General features: G+C 45.5%; 1 protein-coding gene across 1 annotated transcript in view; it reads right to left on the bottom strand.

Annotated features, from left to right (window-relative positions):
- Window positions 1-27,405, bottom strand: part of LOC120944465 (collagen alpha-1(I) chain-like) — a 72,368-nt gene that overhangs the window by 13,237 nt on the left and 31,726 nt on the right. The window contains exons 3-12 of the mRNA XM_040358522.1: window positions 26,450-26,731; window positions 26,194-26,265; window positions 21,330-21,422; window positions 21,195-21,239; window positions 16,167-16,265; window positions 15,926-15,979; window positions 12,827-12,871; window positions 2,334-2,423; window positions 1,955-1,999; window positions 258-347 (exon numbers count right to left, since the gene is read on the bottom strand). Coding sequence (XP_040214456.1) covers window positions 258-347; window positions 1,955-1,999; window positions 2,334-2,423; window positions 12,827-12,871; window positions 15,926-15,979; window positions 16,167-16,265; window positions 21,195-21,239; window positions 21,330-21,422; window positions 26,194-26,265; window positions 26,450-26,731 — 915 coding nt within the window. The remainder of the gene's footprint in view (window positions 1-257; window positions 348-1,954; window positions 2,000-2,333; window positions 2,424-12,826; window positions 12,872-15,925; window positions 15,980-16,166; window positions 16,266-21,194; window positions 21,240-21,329; window positions 21,423-26,193; window positions 26,266-26,449; window positions 26,732-27,405) is intronic.

Genomic DNA, 27,405 nt, shown 5'->3' with positions numbered 1-27,405 from the left:
TGGGAGCCCCTTCACCTTCCCAGGACCCCTTCCCAACCCCTTCCCTTCCCAGAACCCCTTCCCCTTCCCAACTCCTTCCCAGAACCCCTTCCCAACTCCTTCCCAGGACCCCTTCCCAACTCCTTCCCCTTCCCCTTCCCAGAACCCCTTCCCCTTCCCAGAACCCCTTCCATGAACCCCTTCCCCTTCCCAACTCCTTCCCAGAACCCCTTCCCCTTCCCAACTCCTTCCCAGAACCCCTTCCCAGAACTCCTTACCTGTATGCCCATCACTGCCTCTGTCTCCTTTGCTTCCATTCTGTCCTTGAGGGCCCTGGGGACCGGGGATTCCAGGGGCCCCCATCCTTCCTGTAATACATGGAGGATGATAACATTGTTGCAGTATAGCAATAAAAATGTGTTTCTGCCTCACAGGGGCTTTGTTCTCCTCTCCGCACCTTTCCTTCACATTCAGTGGGGGGATTCGTTGTGTTCAGTCCTCTCCTGTCCATATCTCTCTCTATATACAACGCAGGTCCCAGCTAAGAATTCCCGGGTCTGTACACCCGCTGTGCCCATTATGAGGGGTTCCCACCATCCCTGTGCTGAGTTCCCGGGTCTGTACACCCGCTGTGCCCCATTATGAGGGGTTCCCACCATCCCTGTGCTGAGTTCTCGGGTCTGTACACCTGCTGTGCCCATTATGAGGGGTTCCCACCATCCCTGTGCCGAGTTCCCGGGTCTGTACACGCGCTGTGCCCATTATGAGGGGTTCCCACCATCCCTGTGCCGAGTTCCCGGGTCTGTACACCCGCTGTGCCCATTATGAGGGGTTCCCACCATCGCTGTGCTGAGTTCCCGGGTCTGTACACCCGCTGTGCCCCATTATGAGGGGTTCCCACCATCCCTGTGCTGAGTTCCCGGGTCTGTACCCCCGCTGTGCCCATTATGAGGGGTTCCCACCATCCCTGTGCTGAGTTCCCGGGTCTGTACCCCCGCTGTGCCCATTATGAGGGGTTCCCACCATCCCTGTGCTGAGTTCTCGGGTCTGTACCCCCGCTGTGCCCATTATGAGGGGTTCCCACCATCCCTGTGCTGAGTTCCCGGGTCTGTACACCCGCTGTGCCCCATTATGAGGGGTTCCCACCATCCCTGTGCTGAGTTCTCGGGTCTGTACACCTGCTGTGCCCATTATGAGGGGTTCCCACCATCCCTGTGCTGAGTTCCTGGGTCTGTACACCCGCTGTGCCCATTATGAGGAGTTCCCACCATCCCTGTGCTGAGTTCCCGGGTCTGTACCCCCCGCTGTGCCCATTATGAGGGGTTCCCACCATCCCTGTGCTGAGTTCCCGGGTCTGTACACCCGCTGTGCCCATTATGAGGGGTTCCCTCCATCCCTGTGCTGAGTTCCCAGGTCTGTACACCCGCTGTGCCCATTATGAGGGGTTCCCACCATCCCTGTGCCGAGTTCCCGGGTCTGTACACCCGCTGTGCCCATTATGAGGGGTTCCCTCCATCCCTGTGCTGAGTTCCCAGGTCTGTACACCCGCTGTGCCCATTATGAGGGGTTCCCACCATCCCTGTGCCGAGTTCCCGGGTCTGTACACGCGCTGTGCCCATTATGAGGGGTTCCCACCATCCCTGTGCCGAGTTCCCGGGTCTGTACACCCGCTGTGCCCATTATGAGGGGTTCCCACCATCGCTGTGCTGAGTTCCCGGGTCTGTACACCCGCTGTGCCCCATTATGAGGGGTTCCCACCATCCCTGTGCTGAGTTCCCGGGTCTGTACCCCCGCTGTGCCCATTATGAGGGGTTCTCACCATCTCTAAAGTTTGACTTTTGGGTGGACTGTCCTTTTCAGTAATAAAAAAGCAGCAAAACAATAGAATGTATAAGGATGAGGACAGACCCCCGAGGTCCCGGGACGGCATTTCCCCGCCGTGTCCCGGTCTCCATTACACAATAAATGATGTTACCTTTCTCTCCCGGTGGTCCCGGCATCCCCGGCTCACCCACCGCCCCTGCAGAACACACAATAACGTTTATATCAGAGGAGATGATCTGTGATTCAACATAAAACCTCCCCCAGCAGTACTTTGTTTCCACCACTAGATGTCCTCAGTCTTCTGCTTCGAATGACGGCCGCCATCACTTCCTGGTCACGGTCCCGCCCCCCCCCCCCAGTTCTAACCACTCCCACTCCGTCCAATGAAAACATTTGTTACAAAGGTTTGGGCTTTACCTGTGTGGGGGAAAAAAACTACAGTACCTCTACAGCAGAGTGGTTAGCACTTCTGTCATTGTTTTCTTTTCAAATGTGAGAGGAGAACGGAACTTCTATATATAAAATCTCACCGTCTGTGCCGTTCCGGCCCGGGAGTCCCATAATTCCCGGTGAGCCCGCCGATCCATCCGATCCCATCGCTCCCTTCTGTCCAGGAATCCCTGAAATCAATCAATTCATCAACCGATCCGAACCGAATCCTTTGTTTTCATTCGTTTATTTCAATCATTTTGTTTTGTTAAATTCGTAAAAAAAAAATATTTTTTTATTAATTTCGTATTTTCATATTCTCAATTTATTCGAATTTTCCAAATTCGGTCAAATTGAATTCAATTCCATCGAATTCTGAAAATTCAAATCGACAATCGAAATTAGAATTTCAGAAGATGGTGATTGTTCTTTATGTTTTATTCTATTATACCATATTGGTTTTTTTTTTATTCCATTCTTTTTTTATTCCAATCTATTCTTTTATTTTCTATTCTTTTCTATTCTAATTCAAAATTATTCTATTCGAATTTTGGAAAACAGTTATATTTTTTTCTATTTTATTCTTTTATTTTTTAACCACTTCTCTACTTTGGGTGTTTTTCAGATTTGGTGTTTACAAGACTAAAACAGTTTTTTCCTGACAGACTCCATGGCAGCCTACGTGTGGGTTAATCCCGCCTCTCATACCTCATAGGACCCTTCTCCCATAAAGCTTTGCTTCCTGGCCATAGACAGTGTTCCTTTTTTGTCCTCCTCCTAGGACCAAAGTAGTTTGTTACTTCAGAAAAAGATATCCCCCTGATCCATAGTCCTGGTTTTATTACACATGGAGTGTTTTTTGTATGGCTCTAATGTCCAACAAGTCTCAACTATTAGTGGGACGGACGTCTTTTGTGAAAGCTTACTAACCTGCCACTGGCAGGTAAGCAATTATCTGACTATATATCCTGGCTATTAGCAGGTGGTCATATCTACTGGCCCAGATCTTGCAGAGCGTGCAGCGGTGGCTATTGTATCCAGGATGGATTATGGGGTCTCCACTGGTGGTAATGTATGAATTTGTTTACTTACTGTAATGGCAGCCGGTTTATGTTTGTTGTCTGTCTGCTCATGGCCGCTGGAACGCATTGCGTTTCAGCCTCGCCGCTTTCTGAGGGTCTGCGCATGCGCGGGCCTCGTTTGCGAACGAGGCTTGGTTGCGTGTGCGCCTTCCTGTTTCAGTCAGCCGCGATCGCGCATGCGCGCGAGGCCTAAAGGGTGACGCCGGTTCACCGCACAGGCGCACAGCTATGCGCGGTGACGTCATCGACAGGGGCGGCAAGTTTAAATAGCTGTCAGGTACAGCTAATCAGTGGCACATCCTGACGGTCTGATTTGAAGTGTGTGTGTCTCTGGTCTAGGTAAGAGGCTGTACTAGTGACTGCCTTATGTCTCCTTAAGTGTTATTTATTGTTTGCCTGATGCACTGTTGTTATTGGTTTTTCCTTAGTACTGTTTGTATCCTCACTGCCATGGATGTGTCACCGCCCCCCTGTGGCCAAACCTTACGCTGCAGGTAGGATGGAATTATTTTCCCTCTGCCTGTTTTCTATGGGGTTTTGGTTTTGAAAAAAAAAAAAAAAAAAAAATGTATTTTGTCTTTTTTGTTTCCAGTCCCTCTAGGTCTACTTCTCAAATTGTAGCACGTGAAGATAATATTGAAGTTCAGTCACAAAAACATCATTCAAGTTCTAGAAGCTCTAGATCTTCATCTAAGCATTATAGAGAAGGTTCTAGATCCTCGTCTGGTCACCACTCTCACCGTCACTCCAGTCATTCTGAAAGGAATTCCTGTTGGGGATGTAGAGCTCAGGTCCCAGAAGGAAAATCCCTCTGTGAGCCATGTTATTCCCGTGCTGTAAGGGAAAGAGGGGGTGAGGACCAGCAGGTTGAAGCCCTGGTCAGAAGAGTGGTCCAAGAATCCTTGAACATCTCTACTTCCGCCCAAGCGGTTGTTCCTCCTGTTGAACCATCCCCAGTCCTGGTACAGGATGATCCTGGAGTTGCGGGGCCCTCTAGAGTCAACCGCTCTCCAAGTGTTTCCTCAGAAAGTGAAATGGAAAATGTCCATTATGCTGCTGGTTTTGATTTTTCCCTGGTCCCAACATTGGTGAAAGCAGTCAAGGACGCTTTAAAATGGGAGGATCCAGTAGAAGCACCTTCCAAGCAAAGGAAGTTCTTTAGCCAGCTTAAGAAAGACCGCCCAAACTTTCCCCTCCTTGGTGAACTAGGAGATGTAATTATGGAAGAATGGTCTGGTTCAGACAGGAAAAATTCTTTACTATCCAAGATAGCGAAGTTATACCCATTCAAAAGTGAAGAGGTGAGACATTTAGAGTCAGCTCCTCTAGTCGATGCGGCCTTGATGAGACTGGTGAAACACGTCACTCTCCCTTTGGAAGACACCGTTTCCTTTAAAGATGGTCTGGAGAGGAAAATAGACACTGACTTAAAACGAATTTATATTACAGCGGGCATGGCCTGTAAACCAGCCCTAGCGCTGGCAGCCCTGTCAAAAGCAATGGAGGCCTGGACAGGTGAAATGGACACTGTGTTATCTTGTGTCTCTGAAGACATATCTGGAAGCATCCCAGTCCAAGAACTAAAGATGGCTTCAGTCTTCCTAGGGGAAGCTTCCCTTGACCTTATACGTCTAGTGTCTCGGGTCATGCTTTCCTCTGTCACAGCCAAGCGTGCCCTATGGCTACGCCCTTGGATGGCTGACCCTGCCTCTAAACAGGCATGGTGCAAGATACCCTTTTTGGGTTCTTCCCTGTTTGGGAACAAACTAGATGATGCCATCACCCGAGCCACGGGGGGTAAGTCAGGGTTCCTTCCCCAGGATCGTCGTCCGTATGGACAGAAAAAATTCTTTCTCAGGCAAGATCAAGATCGGGCAAGGGAGGCCCGTCGGTACAGACCTGGACGTGATTTTAGGAGGAATTGGAGAAGAAACCAACCCTCTGGTCAGAAGCCGGCAAAAAGCCCTTCTTCTGGTGGACGTGAGGCTCCTAAGTCCTTTTGATATAGAGCCGGCCCAGACGGAAAGAGTCGGGGCTCGTCTCTTCCAGTTCAAGCATGTCTGGGCAGCCTCAATAAAAGATTTCTGGACAGTAAAAACAATATCTACAGGCCATTCCTGGATTTTTACAGAACCCCCTATTCTTCAAGTCATTCACACAACAATTCCATGCTCAGAAGAAAAAAGACAAGTCCTCCTGTCCTACACGAGCTCTCTTGTGGCTCAAGGTGCCGCTATACATGTCCCAACGGCCGAGAGGTTCCAGGGGATGTATTCACCCCTTTTTCTGGTCCAAAAAAAGTCAGGTTCCTGGAGACCAGTGATAGACCTGACACATCTGAACACCTTTATCAAAAAAGAGAAGTTCAAAATGGAATCGCTGCTCACGATCCGGCAAGCAGTTCAACCAGGCGACTGGCTTGTGGCCATAGATCTGAAAGATGCTTACTTTCATGTGCCCATAGCAATGGAATTTCAGAAGTATCTGCGGTTCGCAGTAGGCAATATTCACCTCCAATTCGTTTGTCTCCCGTTTGGACTCACAACATCCCCACGGGTATTCTCAAAACTCTTACTAGCTGTTGTAGCACTGATCAGAACCAGAGGCGTTCGTCTACACCACTACCTAGACGACCTACTACTGCTATCGCAAAACAAGGAGCAAATATTGACGCACCGGGATCTGGTCATATCGATTCTGACCGAGTTTGGCTGGCTACTGAACAAGGAGAAGAGTCACCTAGTACCAACACAATCACTGATATTTCTCGGGGCCCAATTCAATACATCTCTAAGTACCATCTCTTTGCCCCTGGAGAAAATCCCAGTTGTTCGCGACAGGATCCGTTGCGCTCTAGAGTCTCCTTTCCTGAAAGCCTCACAATGCCTCAACATTATAGGCACCATGGTCTCCACAACTCCGATGGTGAGATGGGCACAGTGGAAGACGCGGCCCTTCCAGAAGGGGTTTCTTCAACAGTGGGACCCGAGATCACAAAACCAATTGATCCGGATAACGTCACACATGCGGGAAAGTCTTTCCTGGTGGCTACTAAGGAAAAATCTCCTCAATTGCCATTCCCTAGCCCCTGTATCTTGGATCACGATCACGTCAGATGCCAGCAACACAGGTTGGGGGGCTCTCTGCCTGAAGGAAGTAGCCCAAGGGAAGTGGGACTTTCCGTCCCAGAAAATCGTGTCCAATGTGCTGGAACTTCGCGCAGCCTTCTGTTCCCTACAAGCTTTTCTACACCTGATAAAGGGGTCTTCAGTCCTCCTAAGGATGGACAATACGTCAGCAGTCTCGTACATCAAGAGACAGGGTGGTACTCGCAGTCTATCTCTACTGAAGGAGGTGAATCCAATTATGTCTTGGGCGCAGACACACTTGAAGGATTTGACAGCGGTATATCTCCCCGGATCTCAGAATCTACAGGCGGATTTTCTGTCGAGGACATCCCTCGACAACAACGAGTGGTCTCTCCACAACGAGATTTTCAGTTGGATCCTGTCACTGGATTTTTCACCAGAAGTGGATCTGTTTGCATCCCCATGCAATTTCAAGCTGGAGAAGTACTACACCAGATGTCGCTGTCCCCAGGCCTTCGGGGTGGATGCTCTAACGGATCAGTGGAGGTTTCGCAGAGCCTATGCCTTCCCTCCAATTCCAGTCATCCTCAAGTTTCTATCGAGACTCAGGTGGGAGGAAGTCGAGATAGTGGCAATAGTCCCATACTGGCCCAACAGGCCGTGGTTCCCATTACTGTTTCAGCTGAGCTTCCGGGATCCAGTTCCTCTTCCATCCAGATCAGATCTCCTGCTACAAGGATCAACTCCTCATCCATGTCCAACCCATCTACATCTGATGGCCTGGTTCTTGAAAGGGGAAGGTTGGAAGCGTTAGGTTGTCCAAGCGGAGCCATCTCCACCCTATTGAACGCTAGGAGACCAAGTACTAACAGAATCTACCAAAGGATATGGTCAAAATTCTCTGACTATACCACTTCGATGGACGGTTCTCCTGATAATCCCAGAATTCAGGACATTCTGGGTTTTCTTCAGACGGGTCTTGAGCTACCTCTATCTGTAAGCTCACTAAGAGTCCAAGTCTCGGCTATCTCCGCATTCACCGGGATATCCTGGGCCACTCACACTCTCGTCAGACAGTTTTTCAGAGGAGCTATCCGACTGAGACCTCTAAGAAAACCAAGATTCTCCAAATGGGACCTTCCGCTAGTTCTGGATTTTTTCTCAAACATACAGAATTCAGACCAACAACCAATCAAAGATCTTTCTCTCAAGACGGTCTTTCTAGTGGCCATGACTTCAGCGAAAAGGGTTTCGGAAATTGGCTCATTGGGATGTAAGGAACCTTTTCTTACGTTCTTCCCGGACCGGGTAGTCCTGATTCCTATGCTAGGTCACAAACCTAAAGTTACATCAGTCTTCCATGAGAACCAAGAGATCGTCCTTCCCATCTTTCGTTCTTCTGAGGACTCTGAAATTCATCCTTTGGATGTTGGGAATGTATTAAAACAATATCTGGAAGCTACAGCATCTTTTCGGCAATCCGATCATCTATTTATTTCATTTCACGGAAAGAACAAGGGAATGCGTGCTTCCCCTAGATCTATTGCAGCATGGATTGTACAGGCAATCCAAGGGGCTTATAAAGCGAAGGGTTTGGCTCCACCGGAAGCGGTAACCGCCCATTCTACTCGGGGCATGGCTACGTCGTGGGCGGCTGCCCGACACGTCTCTCCGGAAGTTATCTGCAGAGCGGCCTCTTGGTCATCACTGAATACATTTATGACGCACTACTGCGTGGAACCGGCTTCCTTATCGTCGGTTAATTTTGGTTTACATGTTTTATCTGTTGACAATGTCAATTAAAACTTTTTCTTTAACCAGCAATTGCCCACCCGGGTGTGTATGGCTAGTTATTTCCCACACGTAGGCTGCCATGGAGTCTGTCAGGAAAAAGGAAAATTTATATGAAATACTTACCGTAATTTTCCTTTCCTGATGGACTCCATGGCAGCCGGAGTTCCCTCCCCTTTGCTGGAGTAGGCTATATTACGGAACACTGTCTATGGCCAGGAAGCAAAGCTTTATGGGAGTAGGGTCCTATGAGGTATGAGAGGCGGGATTAACCCACACGTAGGCTGCCATGGAGTCCATCAGGAAAGGAAAATTACGGTAAGTATTTCATATAAATTTTCCTTTTTTTGCTAGAAAATTACTTAAAACCCACAAAGATTATATATTTATTTTTTTCTAACACCCTAGAGAATAAAATGGCGATCATTGCAATACTTTTTGTCACACCATATTTGCGCAGCGGTCCTACAAGCGCACTTTTTTGGGAAAAAAATCACTTTTTTGAATTAAAAAATAAGACAGCCATAAATTTGGCCCAATTTTTTTATATATTGTGAAAGCTAATGTTATGCCGAGTAAAATGGTACCCAACATGTCACGCTTACAAATTGCGCCCGCTCGTGGCATGGCGTCAAACTTTTACCCTTAAAAATCTCGATAGGCGACGTTTAAAAGATTCTATAGGTTGCATTTTTTGAGTTACAGAGTAGGCCTAGGGCTAGAATTATTGCTCTCGCTCTAACGATCGCGGCGATACCTCACTTGTGTCGTTTGAACACCGTTTTCATATGCGGGCGCTACTCGCGTATGCGTTCGCTTCTGCGCGCGAGCTCGTCGGGACGGGGCATTTTTTTTTTTCTTATTTTTTTTTGATTTATTTTATTATTTTTTACACTGGGAAAAAATAAAATGATCACTTTTATTCCTATTACAAGGAATGTAAACATCCCTTGTAATAGAAAAAAGCATGACAGGTCCTCTTAAATATGAGATCTGGGGGGTCAAAAAGACCTCACATCTCATATTTAGACTAAAATGCAAAAAAAAAAAAAAAAAAATTTGAAACTGTCATTTTTTCAAATGACAAAAAAAAAAATGTTTCTTTAAGAGGCTGGGCGGGACTGACGTTTTGACGTCACTTCCGCCCAGCAGAGCTATGGGGGACGGGCGAAGGAGATTTTTCCTTCAGTCTCGTCCCCAGTCACCAGCTGAATGGTCCCGATCGCCTCCGCCGCTACCGACGGCTACGGTAAGCGGCGGAAGGCGCGGGAGAGCGGCGGGAGGGGGGGGCCCTCTCCCGCCGCCGATAACGGCGATCTCGCGCCAAATCCGCCGCGGACACCGCCGTTATCGTTAACAGAACCGCTAAAACTAAAGATGGATACCTCGGTTGTGGCGGCAGCTGCTGCCGTTACCGAGATATCAATCTTTAAAGTGCCGCCGTATAAAGACGTACGGCGGTTTAGAAGTGGTTAAACAGTTTTTTATTAGTTATCTCAAAAAGATTAACATTACACAGATACATATCAAGTTAGAAAAAGCGAATCCAGGGATAAAACAATCCTCTGGGCCGGATTCACGTAGATCTGCGGCGGGGTAACGTATCGCATTTCCGTTACGCCGCTGCAAGTTTTACGGGCAAGTGCTTGATTCACAAAGCACTTGCCTGTAAAGTTGCGGCGGCGTAGCGTGAATCCCCCCAGCGCAAGCCCGCCTAATTCAAATGATCCGGGTAGGGGGCGTGGATCATTTAAATTAGGCGCTTTCTCGCGCCGAACGTACTGCGCATGCGCCGTCCCTAAAATTTCCCGACGTGCATTGCGGTAAATGACGTCGCAAGGACGTCATTGGTTTCGACGTGAACGTAAATGGCGTCCAGCGCCATTCACGAACGAGTTACGCAAACGACGTAAAATTTTCAAATTGCGACGCGGGAACGACGGCCATACTTAACATTGGATACGCCACCTAGGGGGCATGTTTATCTTTACGCCGCATATCTCTTACGGAAACAGCGGAAATTTACTGCGACGGGCAAGAGTACGTTCGTGAATCGGCGTAACGACTCATTTGCATATTCTACGCCGACTGCAATGGAAGCGCCACCTAGCGGCCACCTATTGCACCCTAAGATGCGCAGGCGCAGGCCGTCGTATCTTAGGCATGTTTAAGTGTATCTCAGTTTGAGAATACATTTAAACATACGACGGGCTTAGATTCGGAGTTACGTCGGCGTATCTGCTGATACGCCGGCGTAACTCTATGTGAATCTGGCCCTCTGTGTATACGAAACGCGTCGAGGAGGGAAGAAAAGTGACCTTCTTCGCATTTTGCGCACGATATATATCAACTTCACAAGTAACATCGCTTATAAAAACAAACATAGTAACATTATCCTAAGACCAATTACACACATAACTGTGCATTCTATTTTATTTTTTATATTCCATTCTATTCTTTTATTTTCTATTCTATTTTATTCTATTTTTGATGTCAAATTCGATTTTCGCCGAATTTTGTTTCCTTATTTTGTATTTATTTAAAATTCGTTACTATGGTAATTTAGGAGTTTGGATAAACCCAAATTTCCGAATAACAAAAAATGAATTAAATTTTTTATCTGGGAACTAAACAAACCTACAGTTAGAACACACCCAGGGAAGAACACACCCAGGGAAGAACACACCCAGGGGACACACTTAACCCCTTTCCCCGCCCCCTAGTGTTAACCCCTTCACTGCCAGTGGCATTTTTATAGTAATCCAATGCATTTTTATAGCACTGATCGCTGTATAAATGACAATGGTCCCAAAAATGTGTCAAAAGTGTCCGAAGTGTCCGCCATAATGTCGCAGTACCGGAAAAAAAAGTCTCCTGATCGCCGCCATTACTAGTAAAAAAAAAAATATTTATAAAAATGCCATAAAAATGACCCCTATTTTGTAAACGCTATGGGCCGGATTCAGAAAGAACATACGCCGGCGTATCTCTGAGTCCGGCCGTCGTATCTATGCGACTGATTCATAGAATCAGGCGCATAGATATCCCTAAGATCCGACAGGTGTAAGTGACTTACACCGTCGGATCTTAGGCTGCAATTCCAGGCCGGCCGCTAGGTGGCGCTTCCATATCTTTTACGCGTCGGATATGCAAATGAGCATTTACGCCGATTCAGAAACGAACGACCGCCCGGCGCTTTTTTTTTTTTACGTCGTTTGCGTTCGGCTTTTTCCGGCGGAAAGTTACCCCTGCAGGGGTAAGTGCGGAGTATCGTATGTTAAGTATGGCCGTCGTTCCCGCGCCGAGTTTTTAATTTTTTACGTCGTTTGCGAATACGGCTGGACGTAATTTACGTTAACGTCAAAACCAATGACGTCCTTGCGACGTCATTTGGAGCAATGCACACTGGGAAAATTTGCGGACGGCGCATGCGCTGTTGAATCGGCACGGGGACGCGCCTGATTTAAATAGTACACGCCCCCTAGACGCATAATTTGAATTCCGCCGGGGGATTTACGATACGCCGCCGCAACTTTAGAGGCAAGTGCTTTCTGAATAAAGCACTTGCCTCAAAAAATTGCGACGGCGTAACGTAAATCAGATAGGTTACGCGGATCTAAAGATCCGCTCACCTGTCTGAATCTGTAGAAGAATACGTATCGGCCTAAACTGAGGAAAAAAATTTTTTATATATTTTTTGTCGATATTTATATAGAAACAAGTAAAAAAATATTGTTTTTTTTTTCAAAATTGTCGCTCTATTTTTGTTTATAGCGCAAAAAATAAAAACCGCCGAGTTTATGAAATACCACCAAAAGAAAGCTCTATTTGTGGGGAAAAAAGGACGCCAGTTTTGTTTGGGAGCCACGTCGCACCACCGCGCAATTGTCAGTTAAAGCGACGCAGTGCCGAATCGCAAAAAGTGCTCCGGTCTTTGACCAGCAATATGGTCCGGGGGTTAAGTGGTTAAAAAACATAAAATATTAAAAGCTAACAACGGCCCATTTTTGGTCCAGGATTGGTGAAAGGAGTTTTGAATCCTGTAACCGCCCCCCCCCCCCCCCCGCGACACATATATGTGCGGCAGCAAAAGGGGAGGGACCGGCTCCCTATCATGTGATCATTGTGACAGCCAATCCTTCCTTGAGACCCTATTATAGGGACCCCGGGGGCTGGTTGGGAAGGAGTTAATAAAGACCTTAAAGGAACCCCATCACCAGAGAATTTTATTTTATTTCCTATAAGATTCTATGTAGACTTCTTGTACTTTATTCATGTTTCCAGTAATATCCTTCCCTTGTGTCAGCATCCAAAAGTCCCGAGACCGCTGCTGGGGGAGGGGGGGGGGGTGCCGCCATCTTGGATGTGATGTCAGCAGACTCGGGGGGTTGTCACTCAAGCGACATTCTATAGTGTTCCCCTTCACTCTTCCCCTGGCTGTGCATTAAAGGTTATATATGGAGCTGTAGGGAGGGGTGGAGGAGCTGGGCCAGCACAGGCAGTAACAGGACGCTCCTAAAAGGGACAGGCCAGGAGGGCGGGGGGATTGAGTTTGCCCGAAGAAGTAACATTTTTCCCCAAGTTCCCTCTGTAATATACATTCACACAGAGGATGGGGGGGGGGGGTCTCACCTGGGGGTCCGAAGCCTCCTTTCTGACCGGCGTCCCCTTTGGCTCCTGGAAGATAAGATCTCAGTCAGGAAATGTTGGAAGGATTCTCGGGGGGGGGGGGGAGTGTAGAGTTCAGGAGGGTGCTACATACAGAGTGCAGAGTTCAGGAGGGTGTTACATACAGAGTGTAGAGTTCAGGAGGGTGCTACATACAGAGTGTAGAGTTCAGGAGGGTGCTACATACAGAGTGTAGAGTTCAGGAGGGTGTTGCATACAGAGTGCAGAGTTCAGGAGGGTGCTACATACAGAGTGTAGAGTTCAGGAGGGTGCTACATACAGAGTGCATAGTTCAGGAGGGTGCTACATACAGAGTGCAGAGTTCAAGAGGGTGTTACATACAGAGTGCAGAGTTCAGGAGGGTGCTACATACAGAGTGCAGAGTTCAGGAGGGTGCTACATACAGAGTGCAGAGTTCAAGAGGGTGTTACATACAGAGTGCAGAGTTCAGGAGGGTGTTACATACAGAGTGTAGAGTTTAGGAGGGTGTTACATACAGAGTGCAGAGTTCAGGAGGGCGCTACATACAGAGTGTAGAGTTTAGGAGGGTGTTACATACAGAGTGTAGAGTTTAGGAGGGTGTTACATACAGAGTGCAGAGTTCAGGAGGGTGTTACATACAGAGTGTAGAGTTCAGGAGGGTGTTACATACAGAGTGTAGAGTTTAGGAGGGTGTTACATACAGAGTGCAGAGTTCAGGAGGGTGTTACATACAGAGTGTAGAGTTCAGGAGGGTGTTACATACAGAGTGTAGAGTTCAGGAGGGTGCTACATACAGAGTGTAGAGTTCAGGAGGGTGTTACATACAGAGTGTAGAGTTCAGGAGGGTGTTACATACAGAGTGCAGAGTTCAGGAGGGTGTTACATACAGAGTGTAGAGTTCAGGAGGGTGTTACATACAGAGTGCAGAGCTCAGGAGGGTGCTACATACAGAGTGTAGAGTTCAGGAGGGTGTTACATACAGAGTGTAGAGTTCAGGAGGGTGTTACATACAGAGTGCAGAGCTCAGGAGGGTGCTACATACAGAGTGCAGAGTTCAGGAGGGTGCTACATACAGAGTGTAGAGTTCAGGAGGGTGTTACATACAGAGTGTAGAGTTCAGGAGGGTGTTACATACAGAGTGCAGAGTTCAGGAGGGTGTTACATACAGAGTGTAGAGTTCAGGAGGGTGTTACATACAGAGTGCAGAGCTCAGGAGGGTGCTACATACAGAGTGTAGAGTTCAGGAGGGTGTTACATACAGAGTGCAGAGCTCAGGAGGGTGCTACATACAGAGTGTAGAGTTCAGGAGGGTGTTACATACAGAGTGTAGAGTTCAGGAGGGTGTTACCTACAGAGTGTAGAGTTCAGGAGGGTGTTACATACAGAGTGTAGAGTTCAGGAGGGTGTTACATACAGAGTGCAGAGCTCAGGAGGGTGCTACATACAGAGTGTAGAGTTCAGGAGGGTGTTACATACAGAGTGTAGAGTTCAGGAGGGCACTACATACAGAGTGCAGAGGTTAGGAGGGTGTTACATACAGAGTGCAGTTCAGGAGGGCGCTACATACAGAGTGTAGAGTTCAGGGGGTGCTACATACAGAGTGCAGAGTTCAGGAGGGCGCTACATACAGAGTGTAGAGTTCAGGGGGTGCTACATACAGAGTGCAGAGTTCAGGAGGGTGCTATATACAGAGTGTAGAGTTCAGAAGGGCGTTACATACAGGGTGCAGAGTTTAGGAGGGTGTTACATACAGAGTGCAGAGTTCAGGAGGGTGTTACATACAGGGTGCAGAGTTCAGAAGGGTGCTACATACACAGTGCAGAGTTCAGGAGGGTGCTACGTACGTACAGATTGCAGAGTTCAGGAATGTGCTTTGTACAGAGTGTAGAGTTCAGGAGGAAGCTACATATAGGGTGCAGAGTTCAGGAGGAAGCTACATATAGGGTGCAGAGTTCAGGAGGGTGCTACGTACACAGTGCAGAGTTCAGGAGGGTGCTACATACAGAGTGCAGAGTTCAAGAGTGCTACATACAGAGTGCAGAGTTTAGTAGGGTGCTACGTACACAGGGCAGAGTTCAGGAGGGTGCTACGTACGTACAGATTGCAGAGTTCAGGAATGTTCTTTGTACAGAGTGCAGAGTTCAGGAGGAAGCTACATACAGAGTGCAGAGTTCAGGAGGATGCTGCGTACACAGTGCAGAGTTCAGGAGTGCGTTACATAAAGAGTGCAGAGTTCAGGAGGGTGTCAGGCTTTTGTGTTTAGAAGTGAGAATTAGGCCCCTTCCACACAGGGCCGGGCTTGTCGAGCGCCGCTGTCTCTCCTATGGAGAAATCGGAGCGAAAATGGACAGCATGCCCGTTTTCATCAGATCTCACCCGATCCGGTCCGCCATGGACGTATCGCCATCCGTCTGATTTTAGCAGATCGGATCGGAGAAGCATGGAGCGGGCCGTTCGGGTCCGCCGGAAAAAAACTGAACCTCAGCGGTCGGCCCGTGTGAAAGGGGCCGTAAGCAGAAAGCACAGGGTCCAGCTGAAAAAAAAAGCCACACTGTATATAAATACAAATTAGAAAACAGCAACAATGTTGCACAAAACTACAAGCTGTGAAGTGGGAGGCGCCCAGTGTGGGTGGGATGTGTCTTGGACTATTCATGGGCGGAGTGCAGTCTGTGAAGTGGGAGGCGCCCAGTGTGGGTGGGATGTGTCTTGCACAATTCATGGGTGGAGTGCAGTCTGTGAAGTGGGAGGCGCCCAGTGTGGGTGGGATGTGTCTTGGACTATTCATGGGCGGAGTGCAGTCTGTGAAGTGGGAGGCACCCAGTGTGGGTGGGATGTGTCTTGGACTATTCATGGGCGGAGTGCAGTCTGTGAAGTGGGAGGCGCCCAGCGTGGGTGGGATGTGTCTTGCACTATTCATGGGTGGAGTGCAGTCTGTGAAGTGGGAGGCGCCCAGTGTGGGCGGGATGTGTCTTGGACTATTCATGGGTGGAGTGCAGTCTGTGAAGTGGGAGGCGCCCAGCGTGGGTGGGATGTGTCTTGGACTATTCATGGGTGGAGTGTCGGTGATGATCGGTGTACCTGGGTCTCCTCTCTCTCCCTTCGATGCGCTGAATCCGGGAATTCCAGGCGGCCCTGTACAGGAGGAAACACACGAGGATCATCTATGGAGTGACGGAACACTCCGGACCCCCCGGACCCCCCACACCACCCCCGACCCCACATTCCGGATCAGAACCTTTACCGGCTCTGAATTGTGAATGGCGAAGTGCGCGGCGATGATGTCATCAGACCGCAATCCTCAATCACAGTGATTTCTCACCTGGCGTTCCATTGTTCCCGCCGTCACCTTTGTCCCCTTTCTGTCCCGCGGGGCCCCGAGCACCGGAAGGGCCGGCGACACCCAGAGCCCCCGTGTCACCTACAAGGAGACAATCAACATTTCCTGGATTACGATTCAAATTGCAGTCATTCTACATTGAATCTTGGAAGGTGGACATATTCTTTCTATTCCATTCTATTCTACTGTTTTTTAATTCTTTTATTTTCTGTTCTATTCTTTTTTTTATTCTGAATTCAAATTTTGAAAGATAATTATATTCTTTCTATTTCACTCTATGCTATTGTTTTTTCCTGTTCTATTCTTTTATTCTCTGTTCTATTCTATTCCAATTTGAATGTATTCTATTTGAATTTCAGAAGAAGGCTATATTCTTTCTTTTTTATTTTATTCTATTATATTCCTCTCTTTTTTTTCTATTATATTCACATTTGAATTTATTCTATTTGAAATTCCAATTTCAGTGAATTGTTATATTCTTTCTTTTTATTTCATTCTATTATATTTTTTATTCTATTGTATTACTTTATTTTCTATTCTATTTTACTCTCTTCTTTTATTTTATATTCTATTTTATTCTGTTATTTTATATTCTATTTTATTCTGTTATTTTATATTCTATTTTGTTCTATTGTGTTCTATTCTTTTCTATTCTGTTGTTTTATTTTCTGTTCTGTTTTACGCTATTATATTCTATTATTTTCAATTTTATTCGTTTCTAGTCTATTCTTTTCGATTGTATTCACATGTGAATTTATTCTATTTGAAATTCCAATTTCAGTGAAGTTATATTCTTTTTATTTTATTCTATTATATTTTTTATTCTATTCCTTTATTTTCTATTCTATTTTATTCTCTTCTTTTATTTTATATTCTATTTTATTCTCTTCTTTCATATTCTATTTTGTTCTATTCTTTTCTATTCTGTGGTTTTATTTTATATTCTGTTTTACGCTATTATATTCTATTATTTTAAATTCTATTATTTTCTAGTCTATTCTTTTCGATTGTATTCATGTTTGAATTTATTTTATTTGAAATTCCAATTTCAGTGAATGGTTGTATTCTTTTTATTTTATTCTATTATATTTTTTATTCTATTCCTTTATTTTCTATTCTATTTTATTCTCTTCTTTATATTCTTTTTTGTTCTATTTTGCTCTATTCTTTTTTATTCTATATTGTTCTATTTTGCTCTATTCTTTTCTATTCTGTTGTTTTATTTTCTATTCTGTTCTGTTTTACGCTATTATGTTCTATTATTTTCAATTCTATTCTTTTCTAGTCTATTCTTTTTGATTGTATTCACATTTGAATTCATTCTATTTTAAATTCCAATTTCAGTTAATGGTTGTATTCTTTCTTTTTATTTTATTCTATTATATTTTTTATTCTATTCTATTCCTTTATTTTCTATGTTATTTCATTCTCTTCTTTTATTTTCTATTCTATTCTGTTATTTTCTATTCTATTTTGTTTTATTTTCTATTCTGTTCTGTTTTTTGCTATTATATTCTATTATTTTCAATTCCATTATTTTCTAGTCTATTCTTTTCGATTGTATTTGCGTTTGAATTTATTCTATTTGAAGTTCCAATTTCAGTGAATGGCTGTATTCTTTTTATTTTATTCTATTATAATTTTAATTCTATTTCTTTATTTTCTATTGTCTTCTTTTATTTTCAATTCTATTTTATTCTGTTATTTTCTATTCTATTTTGTTCTATTTTGCTCTATTCTTTTCTATTCCATTTTGTTCTATTTTGCTCTATTCTTTTCTATTCTGTTTTATTTTCTATTCTATCCCTTTATTTTCTATTCTGTTCTGTTTTACGCTATTATATTCTATTATTTTCAATTCTATTATTTTCTAGTCTATTATTTTCTTTTTTTTTCTTTTGTAATTCTTTTAGTGACCAAAGAAAGTTACATTATTATTATTTTCTATTGTATTCGCGTTTGAATTTATTCTATTTTAAATTCCAATTTCAGTGAATGGTTATATTCTTTTAATTTTTTTCTATTCTATTCTAATCCTGTATTTTCTCTTCTTTTATTTTTCTATTCTATTTTTTTCTGTTTTGTTCTATTCTGGTTTTATTTTCTATTCTCTCCCTTTGTTTTCTATTCTATTTGTTTCTATTCTTTTATTTTCTATTCTGTTCTATTGTAATCATTTTTTTTTCTATTTGATTCTTTTCTATTCTATTCCCTTATTTTCTATTATATTTTATTCTCTCGAGAAATTCGAATCCGAATTCAATTAAAAAAATTATTCCAATTGGAAAGCTATTCGATTTCGAAAACTTTTTTCGAATTTAGTTCAAAAAACGATTTGAATTTGATTAAAAAAAAAAATTAGAATTAAAATTTTGTCCAATTTTTTTTTCCTTATTTTTGATTCATTTAAATTCATTATTATTGTAATTTGGATACATCCGTATTTTCGAATAACGAAAAATTCATCCGAATTTCAATTTGGCACATGTGTAGTTGCGATGTAAATTGGCCCTGGTACGTGTATGTATGGGGAGCGTAGAGTGTAAGCTCTGTGGGTACAGGGCGGGGCCTGATGTAAATGTACAGTTTGTGAAGCACTGAGTACATTTCCAGCTCTATGTGATTCTCTTGTCCTCTCTCCATCTTCTTCCCTCACCACTAACATTCAGAGCTCTGAAAAAAATGCAAATCAGGAGGAGTTCATCAATAATCGTTCACTATATAGTTTTCCCTGATGAAGCCGTTGTGTTGACGAAACATGGCGGGTCTTTGGGTTCTGATCTGTGTGAGGCCGCCCTGTATTCTGTAAATGTAGTGATTTCTAGGCTGTGGTTCGCCGGAGCTGAATTTAAAGTTGCACCTCCTTGGGTCTCTCCTGGGCTCTGCTTTTGCTGGTGGGGAGTGTCCTTGGCAATGGTTCCCGGAGGCGGAACTCGTCACCCAATAGGAGACCCACCAGGAGATTGTGGTGCAGCTTGGAAGAGGGTAGAAATATTCATGAGTGACCTGATCAGGCCTCCTGTCTAGGAGGGGATGTAGGTGGCTGTTGACTTTTCCCGGGCCTCCTGTATGGGGGGAGGGGTGTAGGTGAGGGTTGGATATTCTCAGGCCTTATGACTGGGGGAGGGACATAGGTGGCCATTATATTTTCCCAGACCATCTGTTTGGAGGAGAAATGTAGGTGGCTGTTGGATCTTCTCAGCCCTCTTGTCTGGGAAAGGGGGGGTGTAGGTGGCTGTTGGACCTCCTTAGGCCTGATATAAGGAGGTGGGATGTAGGTGATTGTTGGGGCTTCTCGGGCCTCCAGTTTGGGAGAAGGGTGTAGGTGGCTGTTGGACCTTCTCAGGCCTGATTTAAGGAGGTGGGTGTTGGATCTTCTCAGGCCTCCAGTTCAGGGGAGGGGTGAAGGTGGCTGTTGGATCTCCTTAGGCCTGATATAAGGAGGTGGGATGTAGGTGGTTGTTGGGGCTTCTCAGGCCTGATTTATGGGGGTGGGGTGTAGGTGGCTGTTGGATCTACTTAGGCCTGATATAAGGAGGTGGGATGTAGGTGGTTATTGGGGCTTTTAGGTCCTCCAGTTTGGGAGAAGGGTGTAGGTGGGTGTTGGATCTCCTCAGGCCTGATTTAAGGAGGTGGGATGTAGGTGGGTGTTGGACCTTCTCAGGCCTCCAGTCTGGGGAGGTGTGTAGGTGGCTGATGGAGCTTTTGAGACCTCCTGTCTGAAGGTGCGATGTAGGTGGGTTTTGGATCTTCTCGGGCCTCCAGTCTGGGGAGGTGTGTAGGTGGCTGTTGGGGCTTCTCAAGCTTCCAGTCTAGGGGAGGAATGTAGATAAGTGTTGGATGTTCTCAGGCCTCCCGTCGGAGCGAGAGATGTAGGTGGCTGATGGAGCTTCTGAGGCCTCCTGTCAGGGGGAGGGGTGTAGGTAGGTTTTGGAGCTTCTCGGGCCTGATTTATGGGGGTGGGATGTAGGTGGGGGTTGGGGCTTCTCAGGCCTGATTTATGGGGGTGGGGTGTAGGTGGCTGTTGGATCTACTTAGGCCTGATATAAGGAGGTGGGATGTAGGTGGTTATTGGGGCTTTTAGGTCCTCCAGTTTGGGAGAAGGGTGTAGGTGGGTGTTGGATCTCCTCAGGCCTGATTTAAGGAGGTGGGATGTAGGTGGGTGTTGGACCTTCTCAGGCCTCCAGTCTGGGGAGGTGTGTAGGTGGCTGATGGAGCTTTTGAGACCTCTTGTCTGAAGGTGCGATGTAGGTGGGTTTTGGATCTTCTCGGGCCTCCAGTCTGGGGAGGTGTGTAGGTGGCTGTTGGGGCTTCTCAAGCTTCCAGTCTAGGGGAGGAATGTAGATAAGTGTTGGATGTTCTCAGGCCTCCCGTCGGAGCGAGAGATGTAGGTGGCTGATGGAGCTTCTGAGGCCTCCTGTCAGGGGGAGGGGTGTAGGTAGGTTTTGGAGCTTCTCGGGCCTGATTTATGGGGGTGGGATGTAGGTGGGGGTTGGGGCTTCTCAGGCCTGCTTTATGGGGGTGGGATGTAGGTGAATTTTGGAGCTTCTCAGGCCTCCAGTCGGGGGAAGGGATGTCGGTTGCTGATGGAGCTTTTCAGGCCTCCTATCTGGGGAAGGATGTAGGTGGCTGTTGAACTTGGATCTTCTCAGGCCTCCTGTATGGGGGAGGGACATAGGTGGCTTTTGGGGTTTCTGAGCCCCGCTGCCTCAGGAGGGGGACCAAATGTCTGGACAGAGGCTAGGGATGGAGGCTAAACAATGGAACTGAAGTACTATTGAGGAACTTCATCTTAACCGGGGAGCCTGAAATGCTGGAGAAGCTTGGTCCTCGGCTGACGTATGGTGGCCTCTCCTTGGGATGTCAGTAGCTGAACTTAGTCAGTTTTCGGTCTGGGTTTGGCCCCTCAGCCCCCCCCCCCCCTCCACATCTGAATTTAAAGTACAGAATCGACAGTATATATAGTTGCCATATTTCCCCTGGAGACACAAACACTAGAAATGATTTTACCTTTCTGCCCGTCACGTCCCGGGGCTCCTTCCTCACCTTTCATCCCTGAAGAAGACAGAGATCGCACTTAGCTCACATTTTGAACTCTGAAAATGATTATGACATCACCAGATCCCCATCAAGACTATTCCTCACCATCTCTTCCATTGAGTCCAGCTGGTCCAGGAGGCCCGGGGGGTCCCTGAGGTCCCTCTGTGGCTCCACTTCCACCACCAGCTCCAGGACGTCCTGTAACCAGATCCACAGATGACATCACAAGTTTGCAAAGTCCAGGTATTAGTAAGAATAGTCCAGGTATTATTAAGAATAGTCCAGGTATTAGTAAGAATAGCCCAGGTATTAGTAAGAATAGCCCAGGTATTAGTAAGAATAGTCCAGGTATTAGTAAGAATAGTCCAGGTATTAGTAAGAATAGCCCAGGTATTAGTAAGAATAGTCCAGGTATTAGTAAGAATAGCCCAGGTATTAGTAAGAATAGCCCAGGTATTAGTAAGAATAGCCCAGGTATTAGTAAGAATAGCCCAGGTATTAGTAAGAATAGCCCAGGTATTATTAAGAATAGTCCAGGTATTATTAAGAATAGTCCAGGTATTAGTAAGAATAGCCCAGGTATTAGTAAGAATAGTCCAGGTATTAGTAAGAATAGTCCAGGTATTAGTAAGAATTGTCCAGGTATTAGTAAGAATTGTCCAGGTATTAGTAAGAATAGCCCAGGTATTAGTAAGAATAGCCCAGGTATTAGTAAGAATAGCCCAGGTATTAGTAAGAATAGTCCAGGTATTAGTAAGAATAGCCCAGGTATTAGTAAGAATAGCCCAGGTATTAGTAAGAATAGCCCAGGTATTAGTAAGAATAGCCCAGGTATTAGTAAGAATAGCCCAGGTATTAGTAAGAATAGCCCAGGTATTAGTAAGAATAGCCCAGGTATTAGTAAGAATAGCCCAGGTATTAGTAAGAATAGCCCAGGTATTAGTAAGAATAGTCCAGGTATTAGTAAGAATAGCCCAGGTATTAGTAAGAATAGTCCAGGTATTAGTAAGAATAGTCCAGGTATTAGTAAGAATAGTCCAGGTATTAGTAAGAATAGCCCAGGTATTAGTAAGAATAGCCCAGGTATTAGTAAGAATAGCCCAGGTATTAGTAAGAATAGCCCAGGTATTAGTAAGAATAGCCCAGGTATTAGTAAGAATTGTCCAGGTATTAGTAAGAATTGTCCAGGTATTAGTAAGAATAGCCCAGGTATTAGTAAGAATAGCCCAGGTATTAGTAAGAATTGTCCAGGTATTAGTAAGAATTGTCCAGGTATTAGTAAGAATAGCCCAGGTATTAGTAAGAATAGTCCAGGTATTAGTAAGAATAGCCCAGGTATTAGTAAGAATAGCCCAGGTATTAGTAAGAATAGTCCAGGTATTAGTAAGAATAGCCCAGGTATTAGTAAGAATAGTCCAGGTATTGGTAAGAATAGCCCAGGTATTAGTAAGAATAGCCCAGGTATTAGTAAGAATTGTCCAGGTATTAGTAAGAATAGCCCAGGTATTAGTAAGAATAGTCCAGGTATTAGTAAGAATAGCCCAGGTATTAGTAAGAATAGCCCAGGTATTAGTAAGAATAGTCCAGGTATTAGTAAGAATAGTCCAGGTATTAGTAAGAATAGCCCAGGTATTAGTAAGAATAGCCCAGGTATTAGTAAGAATTGTCCAGGTATTAGTAAGAATTGTCCAGGTATTAGTAAGAATAGCCCAGGTATTAGTAAGAATAGCCCAGGTATTAGTAAGAATTGTCCAGGTATTAGTAAGAATTGTCCAGGTATTAGTAAGAATAGCCCAGGTATTAGTAAGAATAGTCCAGGTATTAGTAAGAATAGCCCAGGTATTAGTAAGAATAGCCCAGGTATTAGTAAGAATAGTCCAGGTATTAGTAAGAATAGCCCAGGTATTAGTAAGAATAGTCCAGGTATTGGTAAGAATAGCCCAGGTATTAGTAAGAATAGCCCAGGTATTAGTAAGAATTGTCCAGGTATTAGTAAGAATAGCCCAGGTATTAGTAAGAATAGTCCAGGTATTAGTAAGAATAGCCCAGGTATTAGTAAGAATAGCCCAGGTATTAGTAAGAATAGTCCAGGTATTAGTAAGAATAGCCCAGGTATTAGTAAGAATAGTCCAGGTATTAGTAAGAATAGTCCAGGTATTAGTAAGAATAGTCCAGGTATTAGTAAGAATAGCCCAGGTATTAGTAAGAATAGTCCAGGTATTAGTAAGAATAGTCCAGGTATTAGTAAGAATAGCCCAGGTATTAGTAAGAATAGCCCAGGTATTAGTAAGAATAGTCCAGGTATTAGTAAGAATAGTCCAGGTATTAGTAAGAATAGCCCAGGTATTAGTAAGAATAGCCCAGGTATTAGTAAGAATAGCCCAGGTATTAGTAAGAATAGCCCAGGTATTAGTAAGAATAGCCCAGGTATTAGTAAGAATAGTCCAGGTATTAGTAAGAATAGTCCAGGTATTAGTAAGAATAGTCCAGGTATTAGTAAGAATAGCCCAGGTATTAGTAAGAATAGCCCAGGTATTAGTAAGAATAGCCCAGGTATTAGTAAGAATAGCCCAGGTATTAGTAAGAATAGCCCAGGTATTAGTAAGAATAGCCCAGGTATTAGTAAGAATAGCCCAGGTATTAGTAAGAATAGCCCAGGTATTAGTAAGAATAGTCCAGGTATTAGTAAGAATAGTCCAGGTATTAGTAAGAATAGTCCAGGTATTAGTAAGAATAGTCCAGGTATTAGTAAGAATAGCCCAGGTATTAGTAAGAATAGCCCAGGTATTAGTAAGAATAGCCCAGGTATTAGTAAGAATAGCCCAGGTATTAGTAAGAATAGTCCAGGTATTAGTAAGAATAGTCCAGGTATTAGTAAGAATAGCCCAGGTATTAGTAAGAATAGCCCAGGTATTAGTAAGAATAGTCCAGGTATTAGTAAGAATAGTCCAGGTATTAGTAAGAATAGTCCAGGTATTAGTAAGAATAGTCCAGGTATTAGTAAGAATAGTCCAGGTATTAGTAAGAAGAATCGCGTATTAATAAGATTCACTTCACTGGCATTCAGTCCCGGGGGATTTGGCTGTGCACTTTGTAATGAATAACCGCTGCCATGGACACCCTAAAAACTTAGTAGCCGCCATTTTTGTTTTGCTAATAAGAGACATTTGCGCGGTCGTACAACGCTGTACCCAAACTACATTTTTATCATTTTCTTCCCACGAACAGAGATTTCTTTTGGTGGTATTTGATCACCTCTGGGGGTTATTATTTTTTTGCTAAACAAACTAAAAAATTCTAAATTTTTTGAAAAAATATATATTTTTCTTAGTTTCCGTTATAACATTTTGTTTTCTCCTTCACTAACGGGCACAGATGAGGCGGCACTGATGGACACTGATGAGGAGGCACTGTTATATATAATTGATGGGCACTGATATGCAGCACTGATGGGCACTGACAAGTGGCTGTGATGGGCACTGATGAGTGGCACTAATGGGAACTGACAGGCGGCACTGATGGGCACTGACAAGCGGATGTGATGGGCACTGGTAGGCGGCACTGACAGGTGACACTGGCAGGTGGCACTGATGGGCAACACTGATGATGAGGTACTAATGAGGTTTTGACAGGTGTTACTGTAGGGCACTGATTGGCAATGTCATGGACACTGACTGTCACGCTGGTGGGTACCAATTGGCACTTTATTGGGCACTGATAGGCGATCCTGAGGGGGCACTGACTGGGTACCTTTTTGGCACATCTGATGGGGCTGTGCTGATTATAAGCACAGACCCCCCTGACAGGGAGAGCCTCCGATCGGCTCCGATCAGCTCTCCCCGTCAGCATGAACTGAGGAATGCCGTTTACTGGCACTTCCTGGTCCATGCGATGATCAGCTGTGATTGGTCTGACAGAGGCTTCTTATCACGATCCGAGATGCGGCGTGTCAGACTGACACGCCACACTTGGCGATCGCCGCGCATGTTATCCTGCTGGACGTCATATGACACCCAGTCAGGATAACAGAACCCCTTCCCGGATGTCAATCTGTTGTCACGGGGTCTTTGTGCTTCTCTATGCAACGCAGGCAGATCTTGGATAGTGGGAGGGGCCGGCATGGCATTGTACATGGAGCTTCCATAAGTTTGGTCGGCTTTGTGATCTTTAGTTGCTCGCTCCTTCATGTAATAATAGAACACTCTGGCCCAGATTCACAAAGCACTTACGCCAACGTATAACACGTTACGCCGACGTAAGTGCAAATGTGCGCCAGCGTATGTGTGCGGCAGACCCACGAACCAACATGCGCCTAAAAACAGGCTACACCCCGCCGACGTAGCTTGCACACGCCGGCGTAGGGTGGGGGCACATTTAGGCTGGGAGCATGGCGCTGCTCCCATTGATTAGCCATCCAAACATGCAAATGAGGGAAATACGCAGATTCACGGACGTGCGTGTGCCGACGCAGGCTGTGCGTAAGTTGTACGTCCGGCGTGAAGTTATTCCCCATAAATGAGGTGCAACCCGGCAACAGACATGCTCAGGTCTGCACCAGGGAACACACGCCGGCGTATTGTGCGTTGGACGTGTGTCTGGCTGGGCGTACGTTATGTTCACGGCGTACGCAGTGATCCGGCGTAGCTTAGGCAGTTGTGCTGTCGTGGTTGTGATCAGGCGCAGGGGGGTGCTGTGCAATCGTCCAAGTCACGGGGCATGTGCAGTTCATGATACGTACCTGTCTGGCGCTCGGCCCATCATTTGCATGGGGTCACGCCCACTTCCACCTACGCCGGCGTGAGCCTTCGAAACCCATGCCACGCTGGCGCAGCGTTGGGAGCACTGGCTTGCTGAATGCAATGCTTGCCTCTCCGCGCTGCGTTGGCGTAGCGTACGGTGTTTGCTCTACGGCGGCGTAATGTGCGCCCTGCTCTCTGTGAATCTGGGCCTTTGTATTTTGTGATCTCACCTGCGTCCCCCTTCTCCCCTTTCGCTCCGGGGGTCCCCGGTGCTCCTCGCTCCCCGTTCATTCCCGGCTTTCCTGATAAACAAAATGAAATGTAATCAGAGTGGAGGACAAAATATTCATTGAGAACCCAACACACAGGAGACCAGATGACAGAATATTCTGCAACAATACAAAGTATCGATCACTCTTTACTTTGTTATTCAATGTATCAGATGTGTTCTGTGGTGTGATTGGTTGGAATGGAGGAGATCTGTACCTGGTATGAGGCTGATGTTGGTGATTCTCATGCCGAGTTGGATGTTCTGGTCTTTGATGATTTGGATTTCCTCCTTCAGGTCCTTCAGTCTCGGTGTGGCCCCTGGGGACCCTGCTGACTGCCGCGTGGCATTTCTCATGGTTACATCGCCCTCCGGACCAGAATCCTGGGGGGGTTCCTGTTTTTCTCCAGTTACCTTATCACTGCTGATGGTCTCATCCGGGCATTTCATGTTGCAGATCTCATTCCTCAGTGCTGAGAGCTCATGGCGGAGGGACATATCTACCGGGGGAGGGGAGGAGATACAAATGTCAGAAATAATCAATGTGAGTTTTTGTAGGGGTTGATGCATGGTGGGGGGAAAGGTTCGTGTTTAGGCGTTTGGGTGTTAATAAAAAAAAAGGAATAGGACTAAGATTAGGGTGAGGGTACTGTTTAGGGGTTTAGGTTTAAGGGTTGATGAGCAAGGGCTAGATTGAGGGCAAACAGAAGAGTTAGGTTTAGGGGTTATAGAGTAAGGATTAGATTGTGGACGAAGACTAGGGTTAGGTTTAGAGGTTAGGGTGAGCGTTAATGTATCGAGGCTTTGGTTGAATTTAAGGGTTGATGAGTAGGGGTTAGGTTGAGGACTAAGATTAGGGTTAGGTTTGGAGGTTATAGAGTAAGGATTAGATTGAGGACGAAGACTAGGGTTAGGTTTAGAGGTTAGGGTGAGGGTTAATGTATCCAGGCTTAGGTTGGGTTTAAGGGTTGATGAGTAAGGGTTAGGTTGAGGACTAAGATTAGGGTTAGGTTTGGAGGTTAGGGTGAAGGTTAATGTATCCAGGCTTAGGTTGAGGGCAAACAGTAGAGTTAGGTTTATGGGTTATAGAGTAAGGATTCGATTGAGGAACGAAGACTAGGGTTAGGTTTAGAGGTTAGGGTGAGGGTTAATGTATCCAGGCTTAGGTTGGGTT

The sequence above is a fragment of the Rana temporaria genome, chromosome 6 (genome assembly GCF_905171775.1).
Source record: "Rana temporaria chromosome 6, aRanTem1.1, whole genome shotgun sequence".
NCBI lineage: Eukaryota > Metazoa > Chordata > Amphibia > Anura > Ranidae > Rana > Rana temporaria.
Note: the sequence above shows the minus strand (reverse complement) of the source record. Positions and strands in the feature narration are given on the sequence as shown.